We start from the raw sequence: 26,380 nt of genomic DNA, 5'->3' as shown, positions 1-26,380 counted from the left end.
TCTCCTCTGGACTCTCTCAAGCTTCTTCACATTCTTTTTGAATTGTGGATCCCAAAACTGGACGCAGTACTCCAGCTGTGGCTTCACCAAGGCCGAGTACAAGGGGAGAATGATGTCCCGGGATTTGCTTGAGAAGCATCTATGGATGCAAGCCAGCGTTTTGGTCACTTAGGAAAAACAAAAGAACAAAGCCTCATTTTTTAGTGCTGTAAGTTTTACATTTATTTGATAAATGAAGATATCCCTGCTACAAGTTTGGGTAGCGTGGCCCTGTGGCTAGCACTCTAAGCTAGAATTTAGGAGGCATGGGTTGTAATCCTGGTTCTACCATGGCCTTTTAAGTAACCTTAAGCAAATCATCTCTCTGTGTCTTACTGTCTCCATGTACAACAGAGTAATAAAAGTGAACTCTTTTGTAAAGTCCATGAAGATGTGCTGAGGAAAAGTGCCAGGTGATATTATTATTACTGTATAAGGCCCTGGTCCAGAGATCCCTGCATTGCACATGCAGAACTGTACTGATCACATCAGGTTTCACACTGGTACAGGATCTGTTTATGTGACTCTCCTTGTAGGATCAAGGCCAAAGTGACATTTATGGGAGTTATCTGTGCGCAAGAAGGCTATATAGCTTTTAATAGGTCCCAGTGTATTTACCGAGTAACTAAAAATAAAATCCGAGCAATTGTAGAACCTTTAAAAGCCTCCAGCTTAACAGGCTATTTAAAAAGATTTTTCTTCTGAATTGAAAGCAGTTGTCAAAATTAATTGGTAAATGTCTTTAAAGTTGGACCTTTCATCTCACTGGATTAGTTTATTTTAAAATAAGTTTGACTCCTAACAGACCGCAGCCCAGTGCAACACTGCATTCTTTGAAGATGATTAGGCTTTTTCCGTGTGACAGAGCATTCTAGTTATATGACTTTATTAATAACAGGACTTAGAGAGGTTGAACCTCTCCCACTAATTTTCATGTGCAACAGAAATGGGGTGAGGTGACAGGGTTTCAGTAGAAAAGCATTATTCACCGCAAGCCAACTTCCTTTTGCATGCAAACTGAATTCGCAATGTAGCAAACAGGTGTTAACATCTGATGCAGAAAGAGTGAGAACTGCTGGTTCACGAGAACCTGAGCCATAACGAAAGGACCAAGGAAACTGATGAGTCGAAGAGAACTACCAAAAATATCCTGGAAGTGGCTTCTTTATAGATTGGCTTACATACGGGAATGATTCGCTGTCCCATATAAGGTATTATATGCAAGGTCAAATTGCACTGCAATCAGCTCTGACCCTTTTGTGAATATTTATAACGTAGGAAAAGTATAAAGATTAAATAATAAAGATATTTATTTTCTGGCATTTTGGAGGATAACACTAGGGTAATAAATGTCAAGGCAGCTGTATTATGCATCAGGCACATGCAGATAAACGGCAGGCAATCCTGCCATCTGTTCTGTATACAGCGTTAGTGACTTTGTAGCGAGAAAAGAGATTTAGTTCAGCCACCTAACACTCTTTGTGCCAGTTTCAATTATAATATGGCACTAATGTGCTAGGTAAGTCAGTGACATTACACCAGGCCTAAATCTGACATTTTACTCAGGACAGAAGTTACGCACAAACTGGTTTAAGTGATCAGGAACCAGTTTAAACCTGTAACAGAACAGAAGTTTGGTGTACTTTATCCACTTTTAGTCATTTTGAAAATGGTTTAAGATAAACCTGGATGGATGTACTATCAGACTTAACTGATTTAGGTTAATGGAACTTCTGTCCCAGATCCCCTTCCAGTTCAAGTTAACTCGCACTGTGCAGCCCTGGGCTGGGCTCTCTGCTCCAGTGGAGCAAGACTGCCCCTGCCCCTGGCTTTTCCATCCCCCACAGCTGGAAACCAGGCCAATTTTCTCCAGCCCCACCACCTCCTCAGCCAGGGGGATCAGCCTGGCTCCTACAATGGGCGGGGGGGAGGGTAAAGCCCCTACTGTGGGCTTGCTCCCCCTCCTGCACTACTCCCCCTCCTACACAGCCCAGCAGGGGTCCAGAGCTGGGCAGGGAGCATTCCCCTACCTCCTTCCTCAGTCAGCCTGCTGGCCCAGAAGGGGGCAAGGCCAGGTGATCAGCTCAGTTCCTGCCTTCCAGCTTGGATGAGGGAGGTAAAGACATCACTGTGGGCTTCCCCCACCCCACCCAGCTCCAGACCTCTAGCCAGAATGTGCTCGGCACAAGCAAGGGGGAAGCCCACAGTGGGGACTTTACTCCCCACAACCTGAGCTGGAAGCCAGGAGACAGGCTAAGGAGACAGTGTAGAGGGGAAACGTTACCATCCCCTGCTCACCCCAGACACAGCCCATCTGGGGGACCAGAACCAGGAGGGGGCTGTTTTTCCCTCCTACTCCCTTCTCAGCTAGCCTGCCAGCCCAGGATGGGGCATGGCTGGGTGATCAGCCTGGCTCCCAGCTTTCAGCTTGAGGAGTAAAGCCGCAACTGTGGGCTTCCCCCCTACTCGTGCCAGGTATACCCTGGTTGGGACTCCAAATCTGGGTTGGGGAGAGCTGGTCTGCCCCCCCTCCCCCCGCAACTCCCTCAGCTGGCCCAACAGGGAGGAGGGGGTGTGGCTGGGTGATCAGCCTGGCTCCCAGCTGCAGCCTGGAAAGTAGAGCCCTCACTGCAAGCTTCTCCCCTCCCTCCATGCCACAGCACAACCCAGCTGGGGGTCTGAAGCTTGGGGGGGAGGGGATTTTGGTGGCCAAGGAGGGGATACCAGCTCTGGGTTGGAAAGGAATGTGAGGGAGGGAGAAACACCCCACTGGGGGCCTCCTCCATTCCCCCTGCACCAAGGGGGGGCATTCCCCCAGGCCCACTCCTCAGCCTGCCTGCAGTGGAGAAAAGGGCATGGCTAGGGGATTTGCCTGGCTCTGGGCATGGGGGAGAGGGGGAGAAACACCTCAGGGGGGCTACCCCCTCCTCCTTTCCCCTGTGCCAGAGAGACCCTTCCAGGGGGGTTCCCCCCATGCCCACTCCTCAGCAGCCAGAGGCTGAGAAGGCATGACTGGGGAAAATCACCAGGCTCCAGACTCTCTGCAGTGGCCAGAAGGCTGGGAGGTGTGCTCTTGCACTCCCAGGTACTGGCATGGGCCACTGCAGGGGTCTTATTGCCTTTCCAGTTTGAAAAGTGAACCTCAGTTCACTTGCTTATCAGTTCAGTCAAGGTAGTTTAGAGAAAACTGTAAAGCTTGAATCGATACAGCCTTGGGCTTTCTCATTTAGAAATGAGACGTCTCTGTTCATTTAGGTTGAGTTTTAAATAGTGCCTTTTAGAATCCTCAAATCACTGTACAGAACTGCAAGCCACGCACATCTTGGAACCACTTCACCCCTTGTATCACTCAAATGCAACTGCTGCTGAGGTGGAACAAAGTAACTTCATAACAGTTCACAGCACCACGTCACAAGAGCTGGACAATGTAAAGTAGAACATACCCCATCTGCTTCCAAATGTAATCACCAATTTGGAATTCAGCATCAGAATTAATAAACATGGTCCTATTTACAAGTGTCATGAGATCTCTAATGTCACAAGTTGTCAGGATTTTTATTTGAAGACAGCTACTCCAGCAACACAATGCTCTCTGCACTAGCAACAGAAGGCATTGCTATTTTATCTATTACTGTAGAATACAGGTAAGGAGAACAGAAATGGATGGACAATTTTGCCCTAACACTTGACATTCCCCTCGGTTTGTTCACACAAAACAAACACAAATCTCTATCTTTAACCCTTCTTTTTAAGGCTGTAAAGACTCAGGGTCTGCATCTTGAATGCAATGAGGAAGAGGTTGGCGTTAAACAATTTTAGTGCTCTCCCAAATCTGAGATTTCTATGTACCACACTTCATTTTTCACCAGCTAACAACAGCCACCAGGGACTATTAGAATATCTGAGAGAATACTGTATTATTGGGCCAAACTTTGGTCCCTACACATGAAAAGGAAAACCCCTATTAAAAATAATGGGATTCAACCTGATTAAAAAGCTGAGCCGTACAATTCAGAATCCAAGGTCTCAACATATCTCAGGATGTGATCCATTGAGTCCAAGCAGCTGAATGCTTTGCAGGATTGGGACTACATATGATGTGAGGATGAAATAAGCTAATACAAAAGTGTGTTCAGTGAAAATGTTGGGGGTCTGTCTACATGGGAACTTATCTATCTACAGACGAATTGAAGTATGAGATTGAACTCAAGTAGTTGAAGCACATTAAATTCAGGCCACTGTACTTTGGCAATGACAGTATCCTGCAGGGTTTAAATGTGCTTTAATTAATTGACTTTTAGGCTGTTTACAGATGTAAAAAACGCAGAAAAATGGCACTTTACTTTAAACTCTCCCTCCCCTCCATCAAGCCCAGTGCATGCCCAGTATAGATTGGACACCTTACTAGGGCTTTTTGGCACTTTTGTCTAATAGCTGATTAAATTAGATAAAAGTGCCAAAAAAGCTCCACTGAAGCACCTGATCTATACAGATGCTGCAGAGCTGGGTCAAACTAATGCACTGCTTCTTCCAGTTAAGCATGGGTTTTTTTCCACCCACATCTGCTGGTGCCCTTACATTCAAACTGCTAATTAATTCAATTTAACTTTCCTGAGGGCCCAAATATAGAAAGACTCTTTGTGGAAGTTCCAGTGTGGATGCCTTTACTGAAAACACACGCCTATTATTTTGTCACAGCTTAATTTAAATTTCAGAGCTTATCAGACAAAAAGCATTGTGTTTACTCACTTCTGATAAAATAACAACACAGCAGGGAAATTAAGGTGTGGAATTATAAAGGTTGAATTGTGGAAAGCGCTGAAATGGAACAAATATTGATTTGCATTTATTTGCCCAAAAGGTTATCATTGAAGAGTTATAGAACATGTGTTCTCTGGCTTATCCTGACTCCATCCATGCTTTCTAGTATGTTCTCACCTCTTGATGCAGTAGGGCCCTGATTCATCCCCTAAACTCTGCCAGCAGTGACATTCTCATTGTCCTTTCTGCCCACTTCTCCTGCAAGAATCTTTTGGCTTTCTTCCATTCAGATCAAATTCAACAATGACAAGTACAAAATTCTGCACCTGGGATGGAATACTTTCATGCACAGTTCAGACTGGGGAATGACTGGCTAGGCTGCAGTAGTTCAGATAAGGGGGTTACAGTGGACCATAAATGGTATATGAGCTCATGTTGCAAAAAAAAGCCAATGGCCTCCTGGGTTCTATTAACAGAAGTGTTTCTTGTCATTCAAGAAAGGTGATTCTTTCATTATATTCAGCACCAGAAAGGCCTCACCCAAAGTACTGCATCCAGTTTTGGATCCCACACTTCAAGAAAGATGTGGACAGATTGGAAAGAGTCCAGCAGAGTGCCAAAAATGATTTAGAGGCCTGGGAAACATGACTATGAGGAGAGGATGAAAGAACTAGGGTTATTTAGACTGGAGAAGAGAAGACTGAGGTGGGATTTGACAAGTGTCTTCAAATACTTGGTAGGTGACTATGGAGATGGGCTTTTCTCTATGGCCAGGCCATATGGGACAGGACTACGAACAAACAGCCCTGAACTGCAGCAGGAAATTTAGGCTGGAGATTAGGAAATTTCTGACTAAGAGGGTGATCAAGCATTGGAACAGACTACCTAGGGAAGTTGTGGAATATTAATTCCTGGAAATTTTCACAAGCAGGTTGGACAAACTTGGCTAGGATGGTTAGTCAGGGATGATACTGCCCTGAGCAGGGGGCCGGACTAGAAGACCTCCTAAGGTCCCTTCCACCCTACTTTCCTAATATTCTGTGACCTTATTCCACTACTGCCCATGCTTACATATGATGCAATCTCTGCTGAAGTCAATGGGTAGATTCAGCCACAGGGAAACTCCACTGAAGTCAGTACTTTGGCTGTATGGGATTGCACCAGTGTGAGTGAGAAAGACGCATGGCTGTGGTGCACTCTCCACTTTAAATCCATTTGTATTAATGTTCCATAAGTCTGAGTATGAAGCACCCAGATAAGGTGAACAGAGAATAGGATTCCCTGGCTGAAATAAAGATCAGTTGCTGGGCTTTCATACGGCCAGCATTAACAATGATTTAGGGGTTGATCTAGCAGACATTTGACACAAGAATAACTTAAGCTAATAAAGTGCTTGTGTGCATCACTGTTTACAGAACCAAACCACTGGGACAGTAAAGACAGCTGGCTTCAGTAAGTAACAGTCTCAATTTTTTCAGTAAATCTGACTAAAGTTACTTTTAGGCCACCTCCTGTTTTTCAGATCGCACTAGTTGTTATTGTTTTCAGACATGTAAAGGGCAGTCTTTCATCAAAGGCAACACTGTGAAGCAAAACTTTACCCTGAAGAAAAGCACAGGAGACTGTGTGGAGGGCTGACTGAACTCTTGTGTGCCTTTCTTCTATCCGCAAACCAAAATCTGGATACGGCCGAGAGCCTCAGAGCATAACGTTTTCCCTATGCGTGTGCCCAGTGGCAGTGACCTGTGCACTGCACCACGCTCAAAGAACAGTTTGAACTCATGTCATTAAATGATTTCTTACAAAAAATAATAAGCAAGAGCTGAAGCAAATAAAAATAGAAAATAATAAAAAACAAAAATTAACATGTTTGGTTGAACTACTACTTTTCTTCAGGGCTTGGTACAGATATTCAAAAAGATCAATGGATTCTCTAAGCTGCATAGATTGGATCACAAGAAAATGGAACAAACATGAAAAATTATGATAACCCCTTAGGCAGACACCAGGCCATATCAAAATGTTGATTCATTACCCCAACCTGAAACTAAGCTAGATTTGATTTTCTATATATTTGTTTTGTGGAAACTGCATTTTCCATTGAAAAATCATTCAAAATCATGACTAAAGAAAGGTTTATAGTTAGCTTTAATTCTGTAGCCTTTCCCTCAGTGACATTATATTTCTCCAATTTGTATGTTTGTTTGTTTTTCTCTTTTATTTTTCCCCTTTAATTAATAAAAATCAGCTATTTCAGATGCTGTCAATTATTGGGTAACATGACTCTCTCTATAAAGAAAGTATGCTGCCTTAAAAATTGGTGGAGGAGGTAGCAGCAATCACTTGATTTGAGGACGATCGCTATCATGGTAGACGATCTCTACCGCCCCCGCTCTTCCCAAGACAAAACGTAAGGTGTTTGTTGTGGGAGTCTCCATCCCGAGGGGGACTGAGGAGGTAATCTGCTGCCCCGACCCCTTCGCCCAGGAAGTCTGCTGCTTCCCGGGGGCCCACATCCGGGACATTGCGGAGAGGATCCCTAAGCTCCTCTAGCCCACAGACTGCTATCCCATGCTCCTTATTCATGTGGGCACCAATGACACGGCTCGGAGTGCTCCCCGCCGGGTCATGAGGCGCTACAGGGATTTGGGAGTGGGGCTAAAGGGTCTGGGGGTGGAGGTGGTGTTCTTGTCAATTCTCCCAGTCTCGGGGTATGGGCTGAGGAGGGGGAGGAGGATCCACATAGTGAACCAAAGACTACAGCGCTGGTGTCATCGGGAAGGCTTTGGCTTCCATGACCACAGCCCGCTCTTTGGCAAGAGAGGCAGCGAGCTGCTGGGAAGAGATGGCCTCCACCTCTCTCCCCTGGGGAGGAGGCTCTTCTCAGCCAGACTGGCTGACCTGCTCCACCGGGCTTTAACCTAAGCCAGCTGGGGGATGGCGGGACTAATGCCACTGCTGGCCCGCCTAGCAACCCTTGCAAAGCCAGCAGGCCAAGGCACTTAAAGGAGCCTACTCCTGCCCCAGCCCTGGTACAATCTGTGGGCAAGGCAAGAGCCCACAAGGAGACACTTGCCTGCCTGTGCACATATGCCAGGAGTTTGGGGAATAAGAAGGAGGAGCTCATTCTCCTGCTTAATGTAAATAATTATGACATCATAGGGATAACGGCAATCTGGTGGGACTCCACCCATGACTGGACCTCGGGTATAGATGGCTATATCCTGTACAGGAGGGATTGTGTATATAAAAAGGGCGGGGGTGTAGCTCTCTAAGTTAAGTAAAGCTACGCGTCCCTGCAAGATGATGTTGGCGACCAGGGTGGACGACTGGAGACTGTCTGGGTTAAAATCCATGGGGAACACGGCACAGGGGATACAATGGTGGGAGTCTACTACAGACCTCCCACCCAAAGTCAAGAGCTTGACCAGGAGTTCGCCTGGGAACTGGCTGAGGCTGCATGCTCCAGGACCATGGTTGTCATGGGTGACTTCAATTACCTAGACATCTTGTGGGAGGATCACTCAGCAAAATCCAAGCGGTCACAAAGCTTCCTCTCATGCATGGATGACCTCTATCTGACTCAAGAAGTCTATGGGCCAATGAGAGGTAAAGTGCTGCTCGACCTGGTATGGCTACTGGGGATGACCTAATCAGTGACCTAGTGATCAGTGGGAAGCTGGGTGACAATGACCACAAGCCGATCACCTTTACCATCTGCCATAAAACTGGCAAGTCAGTCAGCAACACAGAAGTGTTTCCTTGACTTCAGGAAAGCTGACTTTGACAAGCTCAGGAGGCCCTAAGGGACCACGACCCCAGGGAGAGGGGAGTTCAAGAAGAGTGGCTGCTCCTCAAGGGAGTGATCCTCAATGCACAAGCTAAGTCTATTCCATCTCAGAGGAAAGGCAGCAAGAGGACACAGCAGCCCCCCTGGCTCTCCAGGGATCTAGCAGACCTCCTGAGGCTAAAAAGAAAGACCTACAAAGGATAGAGGATGGGATTCACCTCCAAGGAGGATTATTCTGCACTGGTCCGGTCCTGCAGGGAGCAAACCAAGAAAGCCAAGGTTGCAACTGAACTCCAACTAGCTTTAAGCATCAAGGACAATAAAAAGTCCTTTTTCAGATATGTGGGGAGCCGGAGGAAAAGCAAGGGCAATATTGGACCCCTGCTGAACCAGATGGGGTAACTGACAACTGACGCCCAGGAAAAAGCCAACCTATTAAATGGGTACTTTGCGTCGGTTTTCATCAGTCCCATGGGACGCCCATGCCCCAAGACAGATACAGCTGCACAAGCACCCATGTCACAAGTTTTGCCTGTCAGCAGCTAGAAGTGCAGGGCCCTAGAACCCCTGCACCTAGCTCCTTGACAACTGGCAGACTTCGTGGCCTCAGCAGGGGCTAGCAGGCCTGCAGCTTTCAGAGAAAAAACAACAAAGTTATAGATATTTCATTGACTCCCCATTATACCCTATGGTCAAATCTCCAAACCGAAGCTGAAAATCAATTTGGCGCTCCAAACTGAATCGCTGGCATCCGAATCAGCCAAATCTGAACCCAAATCAAATAGTTCCCTATTTGCACAGGCCTACTGGCCAGTACTTCCCAAAAAGCTTCATGATTGATGGAGGATTCATGATGGAATCAAAGGCCTTAGTGAAGTCAATGAAGGGCATATACAGGTCCTGATATTTTTCATGACACTTTTCTTGGACCTGGCAGGCCCAAGATTATGTCAAAGATTATGTCAACTGTCCCATGGGATGGTCTGAAACCACAGTGAGATTTTGGATGAACTTCTTCAGCAAGAGGCAGAAGACAGTTCAGGAAATGTGGTTGAGGATTTTCCCTGCTGTGGAAAGCAGGGTGATACCTCTATAGTTCCCACACACAGACTTAACTCCTTTCTTGAAGACAGTTATGATGTTGGCATTTCTCAGGTCCCCAGGAACCTGTTCATTGTTCCAAATTCAAAGAATGAATTTGTGGAGTCTTAGTTTCTCATCAGCAGCCTTGTAGATTTCAGCAGGTATGTCATGTGGTCCAGCAGCCTTTTTGTTCTTGGTTTCCTTGATGACACACTTTATCTAGGATAGGAGGTTTGGCAAAGGATCCTTTTTCAAGGTATTAGGGGATAGATTCAATGGTAATATCTGCCATAGTTAACTCATGGTTCAGGAATGCCTCAAGGGGATCCTTCCTTCTGGCTTGGATGAATTCACTGTTTTTCAGGACTGTCGAGCCATCCTGCAATTACGGGAAAGTAGGACCATGGGAAGTTGAGCAGCTGATACGTTTTATTGCCTGGAAAAAACTATGCATGTCATATTTGCCAGAAGAGAGATGGATCTCCTTGGCTTTATCTTGCCACCACTGATTTTTCATTTCCAGGATCCTCCTTTGACCTTGACCTTCAGGCTTTGAGGAGCTGATAAGTCTCCTTCTTCTGCCGAGATGAGGTGTCATCTTGCCAAGCAGAATAAGTCCTTCTCTTCCAGTTGAGGAGGGCTTGGATACTGGTGTCACTCTTATCAAACCAGCTTTGTTGCTGACAGGTGGTATAGTCAATGGATTCAGCGCAGGTATATGGACAACAGTTTTAAACCCCTTCCAGAGTTCCTTAGTGTTGCTTTCATTTGTGGGCAGGGCAGAAATCTTTCCATGGAGACACTGTCTGAGATCCTTACAGACCTTCAGATCTTGAAAAGATTTGTTGCTGAGAGTCCTTCACATTGCTTTTGACTGTTTTGGGGGTTTTGAGAAAGCCAAATGTTCACAGTGGATCCGACAAGACTGCGATCTGTCCAGCAGCCATCAGTTCCTTGCGTGGCTCACATGACATAGACATCCATTCAATCACAGGCTCTAATGACAAAATAGTTGAGGAAATGCCAGTGCTTAGAGCAAGGATGTCTCCAGCTAGTCTTGTATTTGCTCTGTCTGAAAATGATGTCCATGATGACAAGACCATGCTCCATGCATTTGCTCAGGAGGATACCATTGGAGTTCTCCACTCCATTCTTCCCAGTGGTGCCACTTTAGAGTTTCAGGCTACATCTGACTCTGGTGTTTAAGTCACCAAAGAGAATGATCTTGGATATTAGTCAGTTAGTGGTCCTGGGTCCATGAAAAACAGCTGAATTACTTCCCCTCCACTGAAGTAGCTTTGCACTCTTAGTTTAAGTCTAGCATTTTAAAATAGAAATAAGATATATGAGGAGTAACACTATCAATACTGTGATATTGTTTAAATTCACCACACCCAAAAAAGCTGAAGACAACTTTGCCCCCCACACCTAGTGCAATTGTTGCTAACATCACACCAAATCAATAGCAGAGATGAAGCACAGTCTAATAGTTGGAGCAGGGAACTTGGAAGTAAACAGCGTTGGGATTTATTCTAGATTTTGCCACTAGCTTCTTGTGTAATGATACAGAAGTCACTTAGTGCTTTCATGCCTCTATTCCTGTATTTAAAATAGGCAGATCAGTATGTTGAATCCTGTGTGGAATAACATGAGGATTAGACAGGCAGAAGTGACAATTTTCACCCAATCTGGCCACAGAAAGTGGTTTATAGCTGTGACCAAACAAGTGCATAGCTGCAGACCAGTTCAAAAATGGCTGATTGAGTGAAAATCTGACTCCTCATTGCATGAGGGGTCAGATGAAGATGTTTCAAAACAGAACATCTTCTGTAACTTCTGTCTGCACTGCCTGCCAGTGTGTTATTGTTTTCAGAATGGGAGAAGGGAAAGGGAGGGGAGGGAGTTCAGTCTGGGTTTTTTCAGCCCCCGCTAGAGGGTGGGATGGGCATATTGGAGTCCCCCTTGCAAGGTGTGGGAGGGGGCTCCAATTTACCCACCTGTCCCTCCAGCACCAGCTGGGGAACCCCTAGAATGAGCTCCCTCTCCTCCCTTTCCCCACTCCCATTCTGAAAATTTACAGCCTCACAGGGAAGAAAGCCATTGATAAGGAAAGTGGCTGTAGGCTGGCAGCCAGCAGCTACATTTGCCTCCCTTCTGGAATCAACAGTGAACGTCTGTTTGGTCCAGGAGGTGGTTGTAACTCAGAACACTTCCTGCTAAGCTTTCTCAGTTACAGTAGGAAGTTGCACTTCTGTCAGCACCCAGAATTATAGAGAAGTAGAGCTGGAAAGGTACAGAAATTTTATTTATATTGACCTAACTAGTTAGGTCGATCTAAGTTACTAGTCATGCAGAAGTTCAAGGAGGTAAAATCAGGTAAAAATGGCAGGCCTGATCTAAATTAGTTCACCTGAGGTGGTGTGCTGAGATTGGGAACAGGTCAGCCCAATCTAGTCAACATCTGTACATGTCGGCAGCATAGCCCCAAGGCTGGGAAAGACCAGCCATTTACCCTAGCCCCAGGGCTGCGCATTTCCATCCCTCCCAACCCTGACAGGGCTATATTTAGACCCCTGACCCCGCCACCTCCAGATGCACGAACCCTCCACTCCAATAAATGCTTGAGGATGATTGTCATAATATGCCTCTTTATTTGTGATTATTGTGCAAAACATTGTCTTTTTTCCCCTTACTGAACAGGTGCAATTTGTGGCGACATCCAGAGGAGTATGACCATGAGGTATGTTCAGTTGTTTTGCACATTCAGTTGTTCTCTGTGCTGCAAGGGAGCAGTGCAGAGGGGTTTTTTTTGGACCCTGGATATCCAGAGGTCAGAAAAACCCATGGAGAAAAAAAGCAGAGTGGTGCACACACAGGCAGTGCACACCGCTTAAAAACCCCAGCCTCCCCTACCATCCCCGGGGTAACTTGCCACACACCAGACCATGCGTGACACAGACGTTTCCCAGGAACAACTAGCAGTGGCACAAGGTGCATTACTGCTACTTATCCCCAGGGAACCAAATGTCCACACCACATGTGGACACAGCCTGTGGGTGCATCTACATGTGCAATTAACTCAACCCAATAAATAACAGCACAGTTCGTGATGGAGTCAGCTGCTCCTGGGTGCAGCATCTTCATGTATGCCATTCGAACCAGGAAAAAGCAGCTCCAAGCTGGCAGGGGGCCTGAGTGTTCAACTGAAGCTCCGGGTAGCAGCATTGGGCAGCGTCAGGGCAGGCCGGGGCAGGAGGGTGCTATAGTGTGGGGCTAGGCAGCAGTTAGCTCCCGCACAGTAGCAACCTTGTGTCCCAGTCAGCCCCTGTCACTGTCTACATGTGTGTTGCAGTGCATGTAATTACTCCACCGTAGGATAGTACTGTCCCTAACAGAACTATTCTATGGTAGAGTTAATTAATTTACTGCGCCCTAATATGGGCTTATGTGTAGACAGTGACACTTTACTGAGGAGCTAACTTAGTCAACTCTGCAGTAAACTGCACATGTAGATGCACCCTGTGTTCAATAGCTGAGGCTGACGAGGTGAGATCTGCTTCCCTAATATCAGGACTAAAGGCTTGATCCAAGACAGTGAAGCTGACAGAAATACCCTGTTGACTTGAATGGGCTGTGGATCCAGTTTGCAAGCCAGGAATATCCCAGCTCCCACTGATTCCCCCTCTGGTCTCAGGCCACTTATGGCTTAATAATAACCTACATTTCTATTTGAACTTCCTTTAATTCACATACAATACTGCTACAATTGCATTCAGCACTTGGTCATTGTCTATTTCTGTTTCTAATGAAAAGTTACTTAAAAAACCTTCCTGCCAAAGCTTTTTAGGTATAAAATGTGCATAACAACACTCGAGATACCTCTCTGCAGAGATGCCAGGATTGGTTAGCTGATATCTGTAAAGTCCTTTGAAGAATAAAGTCCTCTACACATGGTAAGATTGCTGCTCAGTGATGAACAGTTTTATACCAACGAGATCCCTGCATCACTTTTGTCAAAAGAGATTTCACAGAGTCAGATGAGTTGCTAACAAGGCCTGACTTTCAAGCATAAACTGATGCACTTTCCACTGACTCCCTTGGAAAGGTTCCCTGTATATTTTTGGGATGCATTGTCAAATGATCCTTGTGACATTTACAGTACTCGAAGAGCCTTGGTAGAGCCATGCAGAGCTGGTAAATGCTTCCCTGGGATACTTACTGGAGTTTCACTGTCATCACTGAACTATGACACAGCAACCTATAAGCCTGATAAGAAGTATGCCTGCTGCAGCAGAAAGAAGAGCACCCTCAAGTTCAATGACAATTTCAGCTAGGATCTCTGCTGCAATATAAATTAACATAATGATGGTGATTTTCACCATTTCTTCATTATCATTTTGTTAACATTACAGAAATAAAGCATTAAGCTTGCGTGATTTGATTATATAGCTTGGAAGACTACACTAGAAGTATATGGTTAGTGGACAGAATTTAAGAGCTCTTGAATAACTCTGGGTGGCATCTTCTAACATAATGTTGGCACAGTGTTGCTGTCATTGAAATCTATGTCAGACTTCCACTGCCTTTTTGTGGGAGCTGAGCTAGCTCAATGCTGAATATGTTGATTATGCCCTTCATTCCTACTGTAAAATTGTAGCACCCCATTCCATTCCCATTGAAAGCAATGGCAAAAGTTCCAGTGACTTGAGCAGTGCAAAATCAAGCCCTTAATCAAGTGCAGAACAGTGTAGAATCAAGCCTTTATGCAAGATTATAAGTTATAATGGGACAAAACTTACAATACCCTGTAATTTTTTCAGATGCAGAGAGAGCTGTGAAGAGGAAGGAAAAAGGGACAGTTTACAAGCAAAGTCTTAATGGTGCTCACCGCAATACAATAATAAAGAAAAACAGGTCTACAAGGGACCTCAAGAGAACATCTAGTCCAACTTCCTACTCAAGGTGGGAACATTTCTATTCAACCTATTCCAGATGTTTGTCTAAGCTGTACTTCAAAACTTCTAGAAACACAGATTGCATGGTCCCGGCACCTCACTCACTTCCCCCATGCATCCAGCCAGAGTTTGACACCCCTTGTCTAACAGTTTGCACCTGCTGTTGTTAAATTTCATCTGGTTTATTTCAGACCATTTTTCTAATTTATCACTGTCAATTTGATTTTTAATCCTGCCATCTCTGGCAGCTTGGTGTCATCTGCAGCTTTAATAAACATATACTTGGTTCATTAATGGGCAATGTTGGACTCAGGACAGACCCCTGGGGAACACTACTTTGATGCTGAGCCATTAATGATACATATAAGATTCCAATTATCCAATCAGTTATGTGCCTATCTATTAGTAATTTCATAGTTTCATAGTGTTTCATAGTGATTAGGGTTGGAAGGGTCCTAAACAGATCATCAGGTCCAACCAGGGCAGGAATGAGTGCCGGGGTTGTAACACCTCAGCCAAATATCTATCCAGCCTCCTCTTGAAGACCCCCACGGTAGGAGAGAGCACCATCTCCCTTGGGAGTCCATTCCAGAGCCTGGCAGCTCTAACTGTAAAGCAACTGCTTCATCATTCCTGACTTTACCTATGAGAGACAATGTCAAAAGCTTGAATAAAATCATGACATATCAAATCTGCTCTTCCTCCCTTAACCACATACTTATTTGATGGACCTAAAAAACTTCCTTTTCCCTTTGCAATCCCTAGGGTCAGTCAAGAGCAACCTCCTGCAAGCACCATCAGCACATCAGGTCTTCTTGCCAAAAACATGTGGAAGATCATTCTCTGCAGTTCTTCCTCAGCTCTGGAACTCCTCCCTCCCCCTTGAGGTCACCAGAACCTGAGCTTGGACATCTTTTGGCTAGGATAGTTTAGTCAGGGATAATCCTACCTTGAACTAGGGGCTGGGCTAGACGACTGCATGAGATTCCTTCCAACCCTGCTTTCCTATGATCCTAATTTCTTTTCTTTAGTATGAAACAAATTACTCTCAATTCTATAACATTTTCTATTTGAAAATCTGATAGGGCCCTGCTGCCCCCGATAGTGCGAGTGGCCCTCCTCTGGACCCTCTCCATGTTGTCCACATCCCTCTTGAAGTGCAGCACCCAGAACTGGACACAGTACTCCACCTGCAGCCTGACCAATGCCACATAGAGGGGGAGGATCACCTCCTTGGACCTCCTTGAGATGCATCTGTGGATGCATGACAAGGTACGGTTGGCCTTCCTGACTGCAACCCCATACTTCCGGCCCATATTCATCTTGGCATCAACGATGACTCCAAGATCCTTTTCTGCCTCTGCACTGATGAGAAGGGAGTTCAATTAACAGTACAAGCAAATTAATGAGTATCAAGACTGGTGTATTCTCTCTTGTCCATACAGCTTCGTTACATTAGTGAGAATATTTAGTACAAGGTTTATGGAATTAGCTCAAGGCTCTCATGAGCATTAATGACAGTTCTCAAATTAACTGCCTATGCACTGAGCTGCTGTGGATATTTTTGTTTTTTTAAGCAACGTGACTCTGAGGTTCTGGTTCTCCCTTACCCAGATCCATTTTACATAGGTATAAATTCTATTGCTTTTAATGAAGTTACTCCTGACTTACAATCATGTAAGTGAGATCAGAACTGGGCCCAAGGTTATCCCTACATGTAGGAGTTTTCTCAGCTTAATTGCGTTAATTATAGCACAAAGTTACGGTTTTTAAACAGAGTTTGTAAAACTCCTCTTCATATTTATGTTGGGGTACAGGTTTCAGGTAACTCAACCACCGACTCTTCATTGATGCAGCCTTCATGCTGGCCAGGTTTAGCACAGTCATAAGACTGCACTACAATGCTAAGAAGCCACATTTGGCCATCAAAGTACAAGCTCATTCTGCAGGTGGTATGAAAATAACCCCGACCAAGGGAAGTGCATAGCTTTAACAACACTCACATGCTACGCAGCACTTTGAGCAGTGATTCTCAACCAGGATGTTGTGGCACTCTGGAGTGCCTTGAGATCCTTTCAAAGGGTGCAATGAGGTGCCATGCAATGTTAGCACTGTTAGGTGTGGAAACATGATACACAAGTTTAACCCAGAGATTTCAAACAGGAATCCACAGGGTCAAACCATTCTGACTTGCTGTGGCCTTTCTGAGATCTCTGCAACAGAAAAAAAAACACTCTTTTTTTTTCCATAATCACAAAAATCAGAAAACAAGTGAGAACTAAGAGCTGACATTTTCCAAGGGGGCCCTTGAGTCTAACAAGGGGAACCTTGCATCTGAAAATGTTGAGAACCATTGACTTAGAGGCTAATGCCCACCTGTTTCCAAAGAGATTCTTATTATGTAATTAGTAGCCCCACCTCTCTCAGCTTCCGGTAGCAACATCTGAAAATTGTGGGGAGTTGCACATGTTGTGTGGATCTACTTGTATTTTTCCAATGAAAGCCTGCAGGATTCTGCAAATTATATGACAGGAGTCCAGCATGGGTTTTTTGTTTTTTTTGACAACACTGGAATATTTGGGAGGATAAATCAAGCTATGCTTTCTAGTTTATATGATTTGTTGTCTTTATTCTCCTTCTCTTCTTTATTCTCCACGAGGAGCCAATTTTGAAGTCACACTACCAAAGTGATAGCTGAGAAGCATACTTCTGCAACACACAAAAGAGTGTACCTTCACACCCCTTCTTGCCTCCTTTGTGTGTGCAGGGGTTTTGTCTGGTGTGTATCCAGAGACAGTATATGCTCTCCTGGGCTAGGGACAAATGTTACACATAAACTGGTTTACATGATCAGAAACTGGTTTAAACCTGTAACAGAACAGATGTTCAGTGCACATAAACCAGATTGAAAATGGCTGAAACTGGTTTGAGATAAACCTGGTTGAATGTAGCATCAGACTTAACTAATTTGGACCCCTTGCTGGTTTAAGACAAACCAGACACCCCCAGCATCTTGGCATGCTTTCTGGGCTAGGTGGGACTCTCTGCTCTACAGCAGGGCTGGCCCTTCCCCTCTGCTCCCTGGCTGCAGCTCCAGCACAGACTGCAAGCTGCTTCCCCTCACCACTCTCTGCTAAGCAGGAACACCTCCCCACCACCTGCTTTGCTGAGGAGGTGTCTGTGTATTAGCTAGTAGACCACATCCTGGCAATGGTCCCTGCTAAGTCAACAGGTAGAATCAACAGGTAGCTGGTAATGTCCCTCTGTTGTTTTCTTAATGGGGTGCTAAGCACTGAGTTAGGGGTTGATAAACACTGTTATCAATTCCCTGCTGGGCTAATCAAAGCATCCTGCTGGGATCTGGCCACACCCCCTTCAGCTCAGTACCGTGGAAGGGACAGGAGGGCTGCTCTAGCACCCCCCCAGCTTCTATCCTGAGCCATTGCAGGCATGTGTCTGTATTTCTGGGATATCTGTGCAGTTACAAACCAATTTAGCCTAGCCAGGTTACACTAAACTGCAAAGATTGAATCAATTCAGGCACAGGTTTTTTGAATGTCCCTAGCCCTGATGGCAGAGACTGTAATGGTTCCTGGGCCTTTCACAGAGTATACACATAGGAGAGAAGACTCCTTGTGCTTTTTCTGTCTTGGGCACCCATGAGAAAGCCAGTCTGGTCAATTCATTCACTAACTGTGAGCTTGGTTGTGAATCTTGCCATTACTTCTGACCATGCTTCTTTTGTGGACAACCTCAATCTACTCAGAATGATTCTAAGTTATATAATTTGCACAAGCTGTGTCTTCATCCCATGGATATACAATTGTTAAACACGTCCCTGGGATCACTAGGCTCCTTTATCTTGCAGTGAGGGCTTCTCCTTCAACTGCAGATTACAGAATACAGTAATGCTTCTGCCCATATGTTTAAGAAAATGTGAGATCAGTAAGCCTAACCCATGTTCTTTAACATCCTATGAACAGTTGTACTGACTTTAAGTTGGCATTATTAGTTTATAAATTCCTTAAGAGGAAAAACATCTCCCTGGAGTTCCTCCACATACATGACCTTTTAGGTATTTCCCTATTGCACTTCAGGGGCCTGATCCTGCAGTTCTTATGCCTTGAACAGGATGAGGGAGTACTCAGCTCTTTCCACTTTTGAATCTAAATTGGCAGGTGATTGCATGTTTGATGTGGGAGGCCTTGGAATATAGACTTTGCTCCTAAAAGTGTTCAAGTCCACCTCTCCATGTAGTTATAAATCATCTTAGATTTTTGCACACAAAGGTAATTACAAATTATGACTATAGATGAGTATTTTATGAGCACAGTTTAGGCAGCAGCTCTGGAAAATCTGGCGCAATGTTCATATCTATAATAATGGTTGATCAAATCTATGAAGATTATTAATTTAAAAGACATTATTGATTTTAAAAACACTTTAAAAATCTATCTGACTGATTGAATTACTGTCACCACAGGTGTCATGTTATCTCAGATAGTTGGTTGTCTTTTTAAAAAGAAGTATTGTCAAAGCAGAAGGAATCTTAAAATGAAATGTACTTTGGACCACTGCGATGTTTGGTTACTTACTGTACTTGTCTTGAGCAGTGCAAATAGACAACTTAGTTGTACTGTACTTTTGATTCTATCTGGCTTTTATGTACCTTTTGTTTCTAGTTTTACATTTTATTTCCACTGTTTCACTTTCTAGATCTCAAGCGCTATTGTGAAAAGTCAGAAATGAAACAATGAAACTATGACACACCTGCTTGTACTACAAATACAACAGAAGCAAATCTATAGCCCTTTATATTATCCAAATATATTTTTTTAAATATGCATTTTAAGTCTGCCTTCTGCATTTCCTTCAGAGAAGCAGCAGTTTGGTTTTGCTGCTGTATTAAATCGAACAGGAAAAAATCACCAGAAAAGCTAAATGTTGTCTCCATCAGGGAGTCATTTATGCGAAATTACTTTGTTTCTCCACGACAAAGAATTACAATTAGACTAAGTCACAACGTGCTGAGCTAAGTACTGCAGCAGTTCTACCACCTGATGCTAACTTAGACAGGGCAATACTGCTTCTCTTCTTAACATATACCCAGCTTTTTCCCTGGCAAACCTTCTCGGTACTTTCTCGGTAAAGTTTATAAGCAGGATTGCTTCTGGAAAGTGTCAAGACTGACCAGAGTGCTGTCAGTGCTGGCTAAACTACTGCATGTTTCAGAAGGTATCTAGCCTGCATTAAGTTACAGCACTCCTCCTCTATTTACAGCCAGTGAGTCACCTGCCTTGCTAACACTTTCCCTGACCTTGGAAGCCCATAAAGCTGAGATGCTTCTATCAGCCTCTTAACAGAAAGAGAAAATACAACAATTGTGTAGCTTTCTCTCCTTAGCCAACAGCCAATCACATTAGGACCTGACTGATGAAATGCCATTCATTTTTGCTTGCTTTTGCTTACAAGCTATTCTACTCCCTATACAGACCAACCCCCACCACCACACACACACACAGGTCCATTCACTCCACTTTCACATAACTTCTTTGGCTCTACAACCATTCCTTATCTTGACTAAAATATGGCTCTACTAAAAACATTGGTAAAATACCCCATTGACTTCAGTGAAACAAGGATTTCAGCCCTTGTTCTTAAAGCTTTGTTCAAGCTACTCTTTGTTCATTTGCCAGCACACCTCTCAACATTTTCTGCTTCTCTTGCTGTTAGGGGGATACATAACTATCTGAATAGCCAGAAGCAAAAAGTAAGTATAAATAGATCGATGTGAGGATGGCAGGATGTTTCAAGTGGAATTTCACTGGGGTTTGCTCTGGGTCTGCTGATGTTTAATATTTTTATGAATGAAGTGGATGCTAAATAGAGGTTCCTGATCAAGTTTGCAGGCAACACAAAACTAGAAGGAGCTGCAAACACGTTGGAGCTATGCTACAAAAAGTATCCTGACAAACTGGAGAACTGGCCTGTATGTGACAAAACAAAATTCAACAGAGATGCTAGATTTAGGAAAGAACATCCAAAATGCACAAATACAGACTGGGGATAACTAAAAGCACAGTCGCACTACTCATAAAGATTTGAGGGTTGTGGCAGACCATAAATTCAATCTAAGTCAGAAATGGGATGCTGCAAAAAAAAAAAAAAAAAACACATGCAATTTTGGGCTTTATCATCAGAAGCTGCCCTGGGAAGTTGCAGAATATCCTCTGATGGAGGTTTTCAAGAAGAGACTGTACAAGCATTTGGCAGGGTGATTTAGGAACAGCACATCCTGCATTCGTGCAGGGGGCCAGGACCCTGAGGCTCCTTCCAACTCTAGGATTGTATGATACTACAAACTGCCATATTTCTGTCTTTCTATACAGTGTTGCATAGCTGGTATAAGTGCCTTTTCCTTTGTGGCTTGGGCCTTCTGGAAAAGCCTTCCTATAGCTCTCCTCCTCACCAGATCTCCATCTCTAACTACACCTGCAATCATATTGTTTACCCATTATTTATATTCCTTGATTTGTCCCTAGATCTCATCTTAGTTTTTCAATCTCATAGCTATTACTATTTACTGTGGAACTCTGTAACTCTGTAAAACATGCTTCTTCATGTGATAATTATTTTTTTACTATTTAACTTCTTTGGATTCTTAACATGGGTAAATACCACCCCTCTAAAACCACAAGTAAACTCAATATTCATTAATGATTCAAATAATTTAAATTCCTAAGGACAATATTTTTCAAACTCAAATGGTCAGGGGCTGGAGGATTATACTGAATGTGAGGATGCAGACATAGTTCTTTAACCCAGTTACAGGGTATGGGTTTCATACAGAAGCCACCGGGTGAAAGTCTATGATCTGTGTTATGAAAGAGGATGGACCAGATGACCATAATGCTCCTTTCTGGACTTAAAAATCTGTGGGTGACAACCTAACCCCAGTGAAGTCCCCTGAGCCTTATGAAAATGGTCCCAATTGCAGTAACTGATCCTAGCCAGAGAATACATCTCAGGCGCTGCACTCCAGGCTCAGCATCCATTTCTAAGCAGAACAAGCAATCAAGTCAAGTCTCACATTCCAGGGCACATTTAGAATGTCCCAGCACACAACCGTCTCCACTCAACCGATTCCTGCAGAAAATGCCTGGGGTGAGACACTAGAGGAAACAAGGTGGCCAGAGCAAGCACCTAATCCCAGAAAGAAGAATTTGCCAGGTTAGTGGTCAGTCAGGAGTTCTTGTGCATTTGCTACCTGCTATGAAAAATACTTCTATGCTGGTTCGGAATGAAAGACCAGAGTAAAGGATGGAGTGATAGAAGACAAGTGAAGAAGCTACAGGTAATCACTGTAGATGTAGGTGTGTATTTCAGGTAGTAGACCGGAACAGTAGTCTTGCAAAGCCCAGCATCATGGAGCCCAAATCTGGCTTGGTTCAAAGATGCCTCCTTCCCATTTGCTCCTACTAGCAAAAATAAGGGGGGCGAGTGAGGCACCATCCCCAGGTCCTGACTTGCTGGGGGATGGTACAAAAATAGCAGCCACGGCTGCTACCAGCCTGCCACTAGCACTGCTGGTGACAGCCCACCCACTGCTCAGGGCAATCTGCTCAGTTTTGCTTCTAGTTGTTCCACACGACACCTTCCAAAGGCCTGATCTAACTCCACTTAAAATCAAAGCTAATCCTTCCATTTATTTCATAGGAACTAACTTAGCCTTCAGTAGATTCCACCCTAAATGGACAGAGAGAAGTTCTGCAACATGCTCTAAAGGTCAACAAATGAGGGCTCTGCAAAGATACATTTTGCATTAAGTTTGCTTGTAATAAAGTTGCGCACACTGTGGCCTGGAGCCCACACCCCTTGAAATCAATGGCAAAACTCTCCAGGATCTGAGTGGTCCAGGATCATGACCCACAGCAACTCTCAAGGACATTAAATCATTTGACATCCTGTTATACAAGTGCATTTACTGCCTTATATTGCCATCAGGCCATTTTCTGCTTCTAGTTATACTGGTAAAAATCCAGAGTATTGAAATCAATGGGCTTACCCCAGACTGACATCCATGTAAGCAGGACTGAAATCTGGCTTGTTCTTCACTTCTGAGCGATAATGAAAAACAGATAAAAAATTGACAGGGTAGTGGGATCACTATTTGCCTTGCCGGAGATCAGTGGTGCCTGTCAACCTCTTTCAAGGGGCTGCTCTGTGCAGCCCCATATCCCTTGTTTCTTCACTCCCTGCCTGGCACAGATAGGGAAAAGCAAGGCAGGGCAAGGGCATGGCAGAATGCAGGCAGCACGCTAGCAAAATGCAGGGCAAGCTGTACAAAGAGAAGGCAAACAATAAAATAGAAAAGGCACGCTGGCTTGCACTCAACAATACTACCTCACTGTTAGCATTAGGGATGGGAAGTGCAGCCTGGCGACAATGTTTGCTGTCAAAGTGCTGTTACGGCACTGTGCCAGAAAGTGAAAGTTTGACTGTTTAATAAAAGCCCAGCTGATGGAAGAGTCTGGCAGGGTCAGAGTGCGACTTACCTTCACAAAGAGCTCAATTTCAGGGTCCTTTCCTTCCCCATCTGCAGCACCAGAGTCTGTCATTTTTCAACCCCCAACCCCTCACCCCCCAAAGCCAGGAGCTGTTCTCCTTATATTAAAAGGCAAAAGAAGGTTTCAGTTGAACAGCAGCTAGATTTGCTTTCACGAACAGCTCCCACAAAGCTTGTAAAACATGTCTTTTGTGTTGCTAGAACTCCCCTCCAGTGAAGAAAATAAGTTTCCAGTCTAATAAATAAAAAAGAAATGCAGCTGGCCAAGAAAGAAGCACACGTATATTTATAACAGTTCTTCAGAGCAACAAGTGCTGCTGTGCTGTGCTGTAGTGTAGTATCCTCATCTGTCAGAGCTGCAGCTCACACTGCCAGCCCAAAATAGCCCAGAGCAGGAGAGAGGTGGGGTTAATACACATGGGAGGAGACTGCTCCTGGTACCTAAACCACTGGATCAGCCTTCAGGCAAATCGCTTTGTTCTGCTCTTAAACATCTTTCTGTGTTTCAACTACTGTTTCCAACATCCCCCAGCAGGGAGCATTAGTGAAAAGAGAAGAACAGGAAAGCTTGTTTCCATTACAGAGTAGTTTAATTCTCTTCTGCGAGCACCTTGTATACTTGCCGTTACACCTGGGCAGAGGGATGGTGTGCTGCTACCACACTGGAACAGTAGTGTTTTGTACAGGTATAAATAAGTACCTAAGGCACAGAGCAGTGAGGAATCAGCACCTGGGGTGCATGGCTGGGGGAGTGAATCTCTCAGGGAGCTGGAGCACTTGTTAGAGCTGATAGAGAGAGGGCATGTGGTTAAGCAAAATAGTGAGAGCTGCTGATCACATCAATTCAGACCCCCCAGACATAGCCTCTCTGTGTAAAACACAGGTAACAAGCACCAACTTTAATAGGTGTCCCTTCTACCAGGGGAGAATCAGGCACTTGAAATAAACACCATCTTTCCTCCTTCCAAGCTCGGTTCTTTTTCAACCTCTCTCATATGCTAACAATTTCTGCATCCCTCTATTCCCCCGACTTTAATATGCACTATCTGATATGGAAAGGCATGGCTATTAAACAGAAAGTTTAATATGCTCTCTTCAACAGTGTCTGCACTAAGTCAAGGCCGGAGGGTGACAGCTCTTCCCCTACTTTAGGCCTCTGTCCCCAACTCCTGTCTTATGATAGCTTTCTCTTGCATTCTACAAACTTCTTGCAATTCATTGATAGCAATTCTAACCCTGTCAGACCAATAAAGTCATCAGACTAGACCAAAATTGTGAAGCAATGGCCCAAAGCAATTCTGCTTTCCATTTCTAGTGCGTATTATATTTCCTTTTCAATAACTCTCCTGCCATAATTAAAGACTTATCTCTGATGAAAGTGTTCCTGGTTATGTGTGTTCATTATAATCTTTAACTGCCTCTGCTGCCCTCTGAGCATCTGGCACACATCCATTAAAAAAAAAAGAGACCAGCAGTTACTTGTATAGGCTTATAGACAAGTATTTAACACGAACTATGACTTTGCCCCAACACATGTCCCATGGACCCAGGGAGCACTGCAAGGGTCACCAAAATGGTTAAATGTAAATCTGGTTGCATTTTATAATACAGCAACTGTAACTACAATGCAATCAACACTTGTAATTACAGTATAAAATGTGCTCATGGTTTTTGAGCTCTAATTAGCAGTAATTTGTGTAATCAGAAGGTAAACCATAAGAGAATTACATATTATTATCCCTTTGATTTCAAATGTATACATGTATTTTTTGGATTCAGGTACATTAATTACATAACATGTATAATATATTTATTTTCAAGCTTGCAGGAATACTTCCAGCTACATGAGCTAAATGTAAATAGGTGTATCAAAAAAAATCACAATGTAATTATGCAATAATTGCAGTGTGACACCTATATTATTATAATCACTGTACTGTAAACTGCTTCCATAGATAATGTATTCCCAGCTTGATAATGATAATGTTATTTCTGCTGCAAATTTGATCTCCATGAGTACCTCAAATACTTTAATATACTTTCAATGTGTGGGTATTAGAAACACCAGAAGGTGGTGGCTGTTTTTTAAAAAGTGCATTTTAAAAAAAAAAGAGTACCCATAGCTTTAATCTCATTGAGAACAAAAGGAAACGGAAGCCATTTTGCCAGGAACAGTTCTTTGGGAAGGTCTCTACAGCAGAACATTATTCATCAAGTGCAGACAAAAAAACCCCATTTTATTTATGAAGAATAATGGAGAAAATAAGTTTTAATCTTAAAAAAAAACCCCAACGGAATATCATGTACAAGATTACAGTTCATTTTAACTATAGGGGACTGATCAGTTTGCATTACTAAGATAAATAGGGATAAAAATAACTGTTTGACACCAGGGCTAAGTACAGACAGTCAAAAAGCCCAAGGCTGAATTGATTTGATCTTCGCAGGTTAGTCTAAGCTGCATAAATTGAACAGATAAGCAAGTGAACAGACATTCACTTTCAGAATGACATGTACTGGCCCAGGCCAAAAGTCAGCTGGAGCAAGGGAAGCTGCCCGTCTCCAAAGAAGGGTGTTGCGGGGAAGGTTCAAAGCATCCTCGGATGTTGGGGGACTGTGAGTTAACTTCAGCCTGGAGGGGATCAGGGACAGAAGTTCAATAAACTGATTTAACCAAAATCAGTTGTCTAATACTTCATACATCCAGGTTTATCTTAAACCAGTTTCAGCTGATTTGAAAATGGTTTGTGTATACCCAACTTCTGTTGTCTTACGGATTTGAACCAGTTTCTGATCTCTTATACCAGTTTATGTGTAATTTCTGTCCCTAACCCAAGCGCTAAATTTCTTAAAAGGCTTGCATCAAGTCATTCACTGATTAACCAGTTGACTTATGAATGCTTGAAAGATTCAGTCTGCAACCAGTAAGGGAGTTTCGTAATTATTTATTCATAGTTTCATAGCTAGTAGGGTCGGAAGGGACCTGAGCAGATCACCAAGTCCGACCCCCTGCCATGGCAGGAAAGAGTATTTGGGTCAAACAACCCCCGTAAGGTGATTGTCTAGCCTTGTCTTAAAGACCCCAGGATAGGAGCCAGCACCACTTTGCTTGGAAGTTGGTTCCAGATCCTAGCTGCCCTGACAGTGAAGCAGCGCCTCCTGATGTCTAATCTGAATTTACCCTCT

General features: G+C 44.0%; 1 protein-coding gene across 6 annotated transcripts in view; it reads right to left on the bottom strand.

Moving 5' to 3' along the window:
- Positions 1–26,380, bottom strand: part of CLIC5 (chloride intracellular channel 5) — a 126,648-nt gene that overhangs the window by 58,077 nt on the left and 42,191 nt on the right. Inside the window, exon 1 of one of the 6 annotated variants that reach the window (XM_019537129.1) lies at positions 23,184–23,550. The exons of the other annotated variants lie outside the window; for them this stretch is intronic. Coding sequence (XP_019392674.1) covers positions 23,184–23,246 — 63 coding nt within the window. The 5' untranslated portion in view covers positions 23,247–23,550. Of the gene's footprint in view, positions 1–23,183; positions 23,551–26,380 lie in introns of those variants that run through there. 6 annotated transcript variants of the gene reach the window in all.

Source organism: Crocodylus porosus, unplaced genomic scaffold (assembly GCF_001723895.1).
Source record: "Crocodylus porosus isolate Cpor-Errol unplaced genomic scaffold, CroPor_comp1, whole genome shotgun sequence".
NCBI classification, from domain to species: Eukaryota; Metazoa; Chordata; order Crocodylia; family Crocodylidae; genus Crocodylus; species Crocodylus porosus.
Note: the sequence above shows the minus strand (reverse complement) of the source record. Positions and strands in the feature narration are given on the sequence as shown.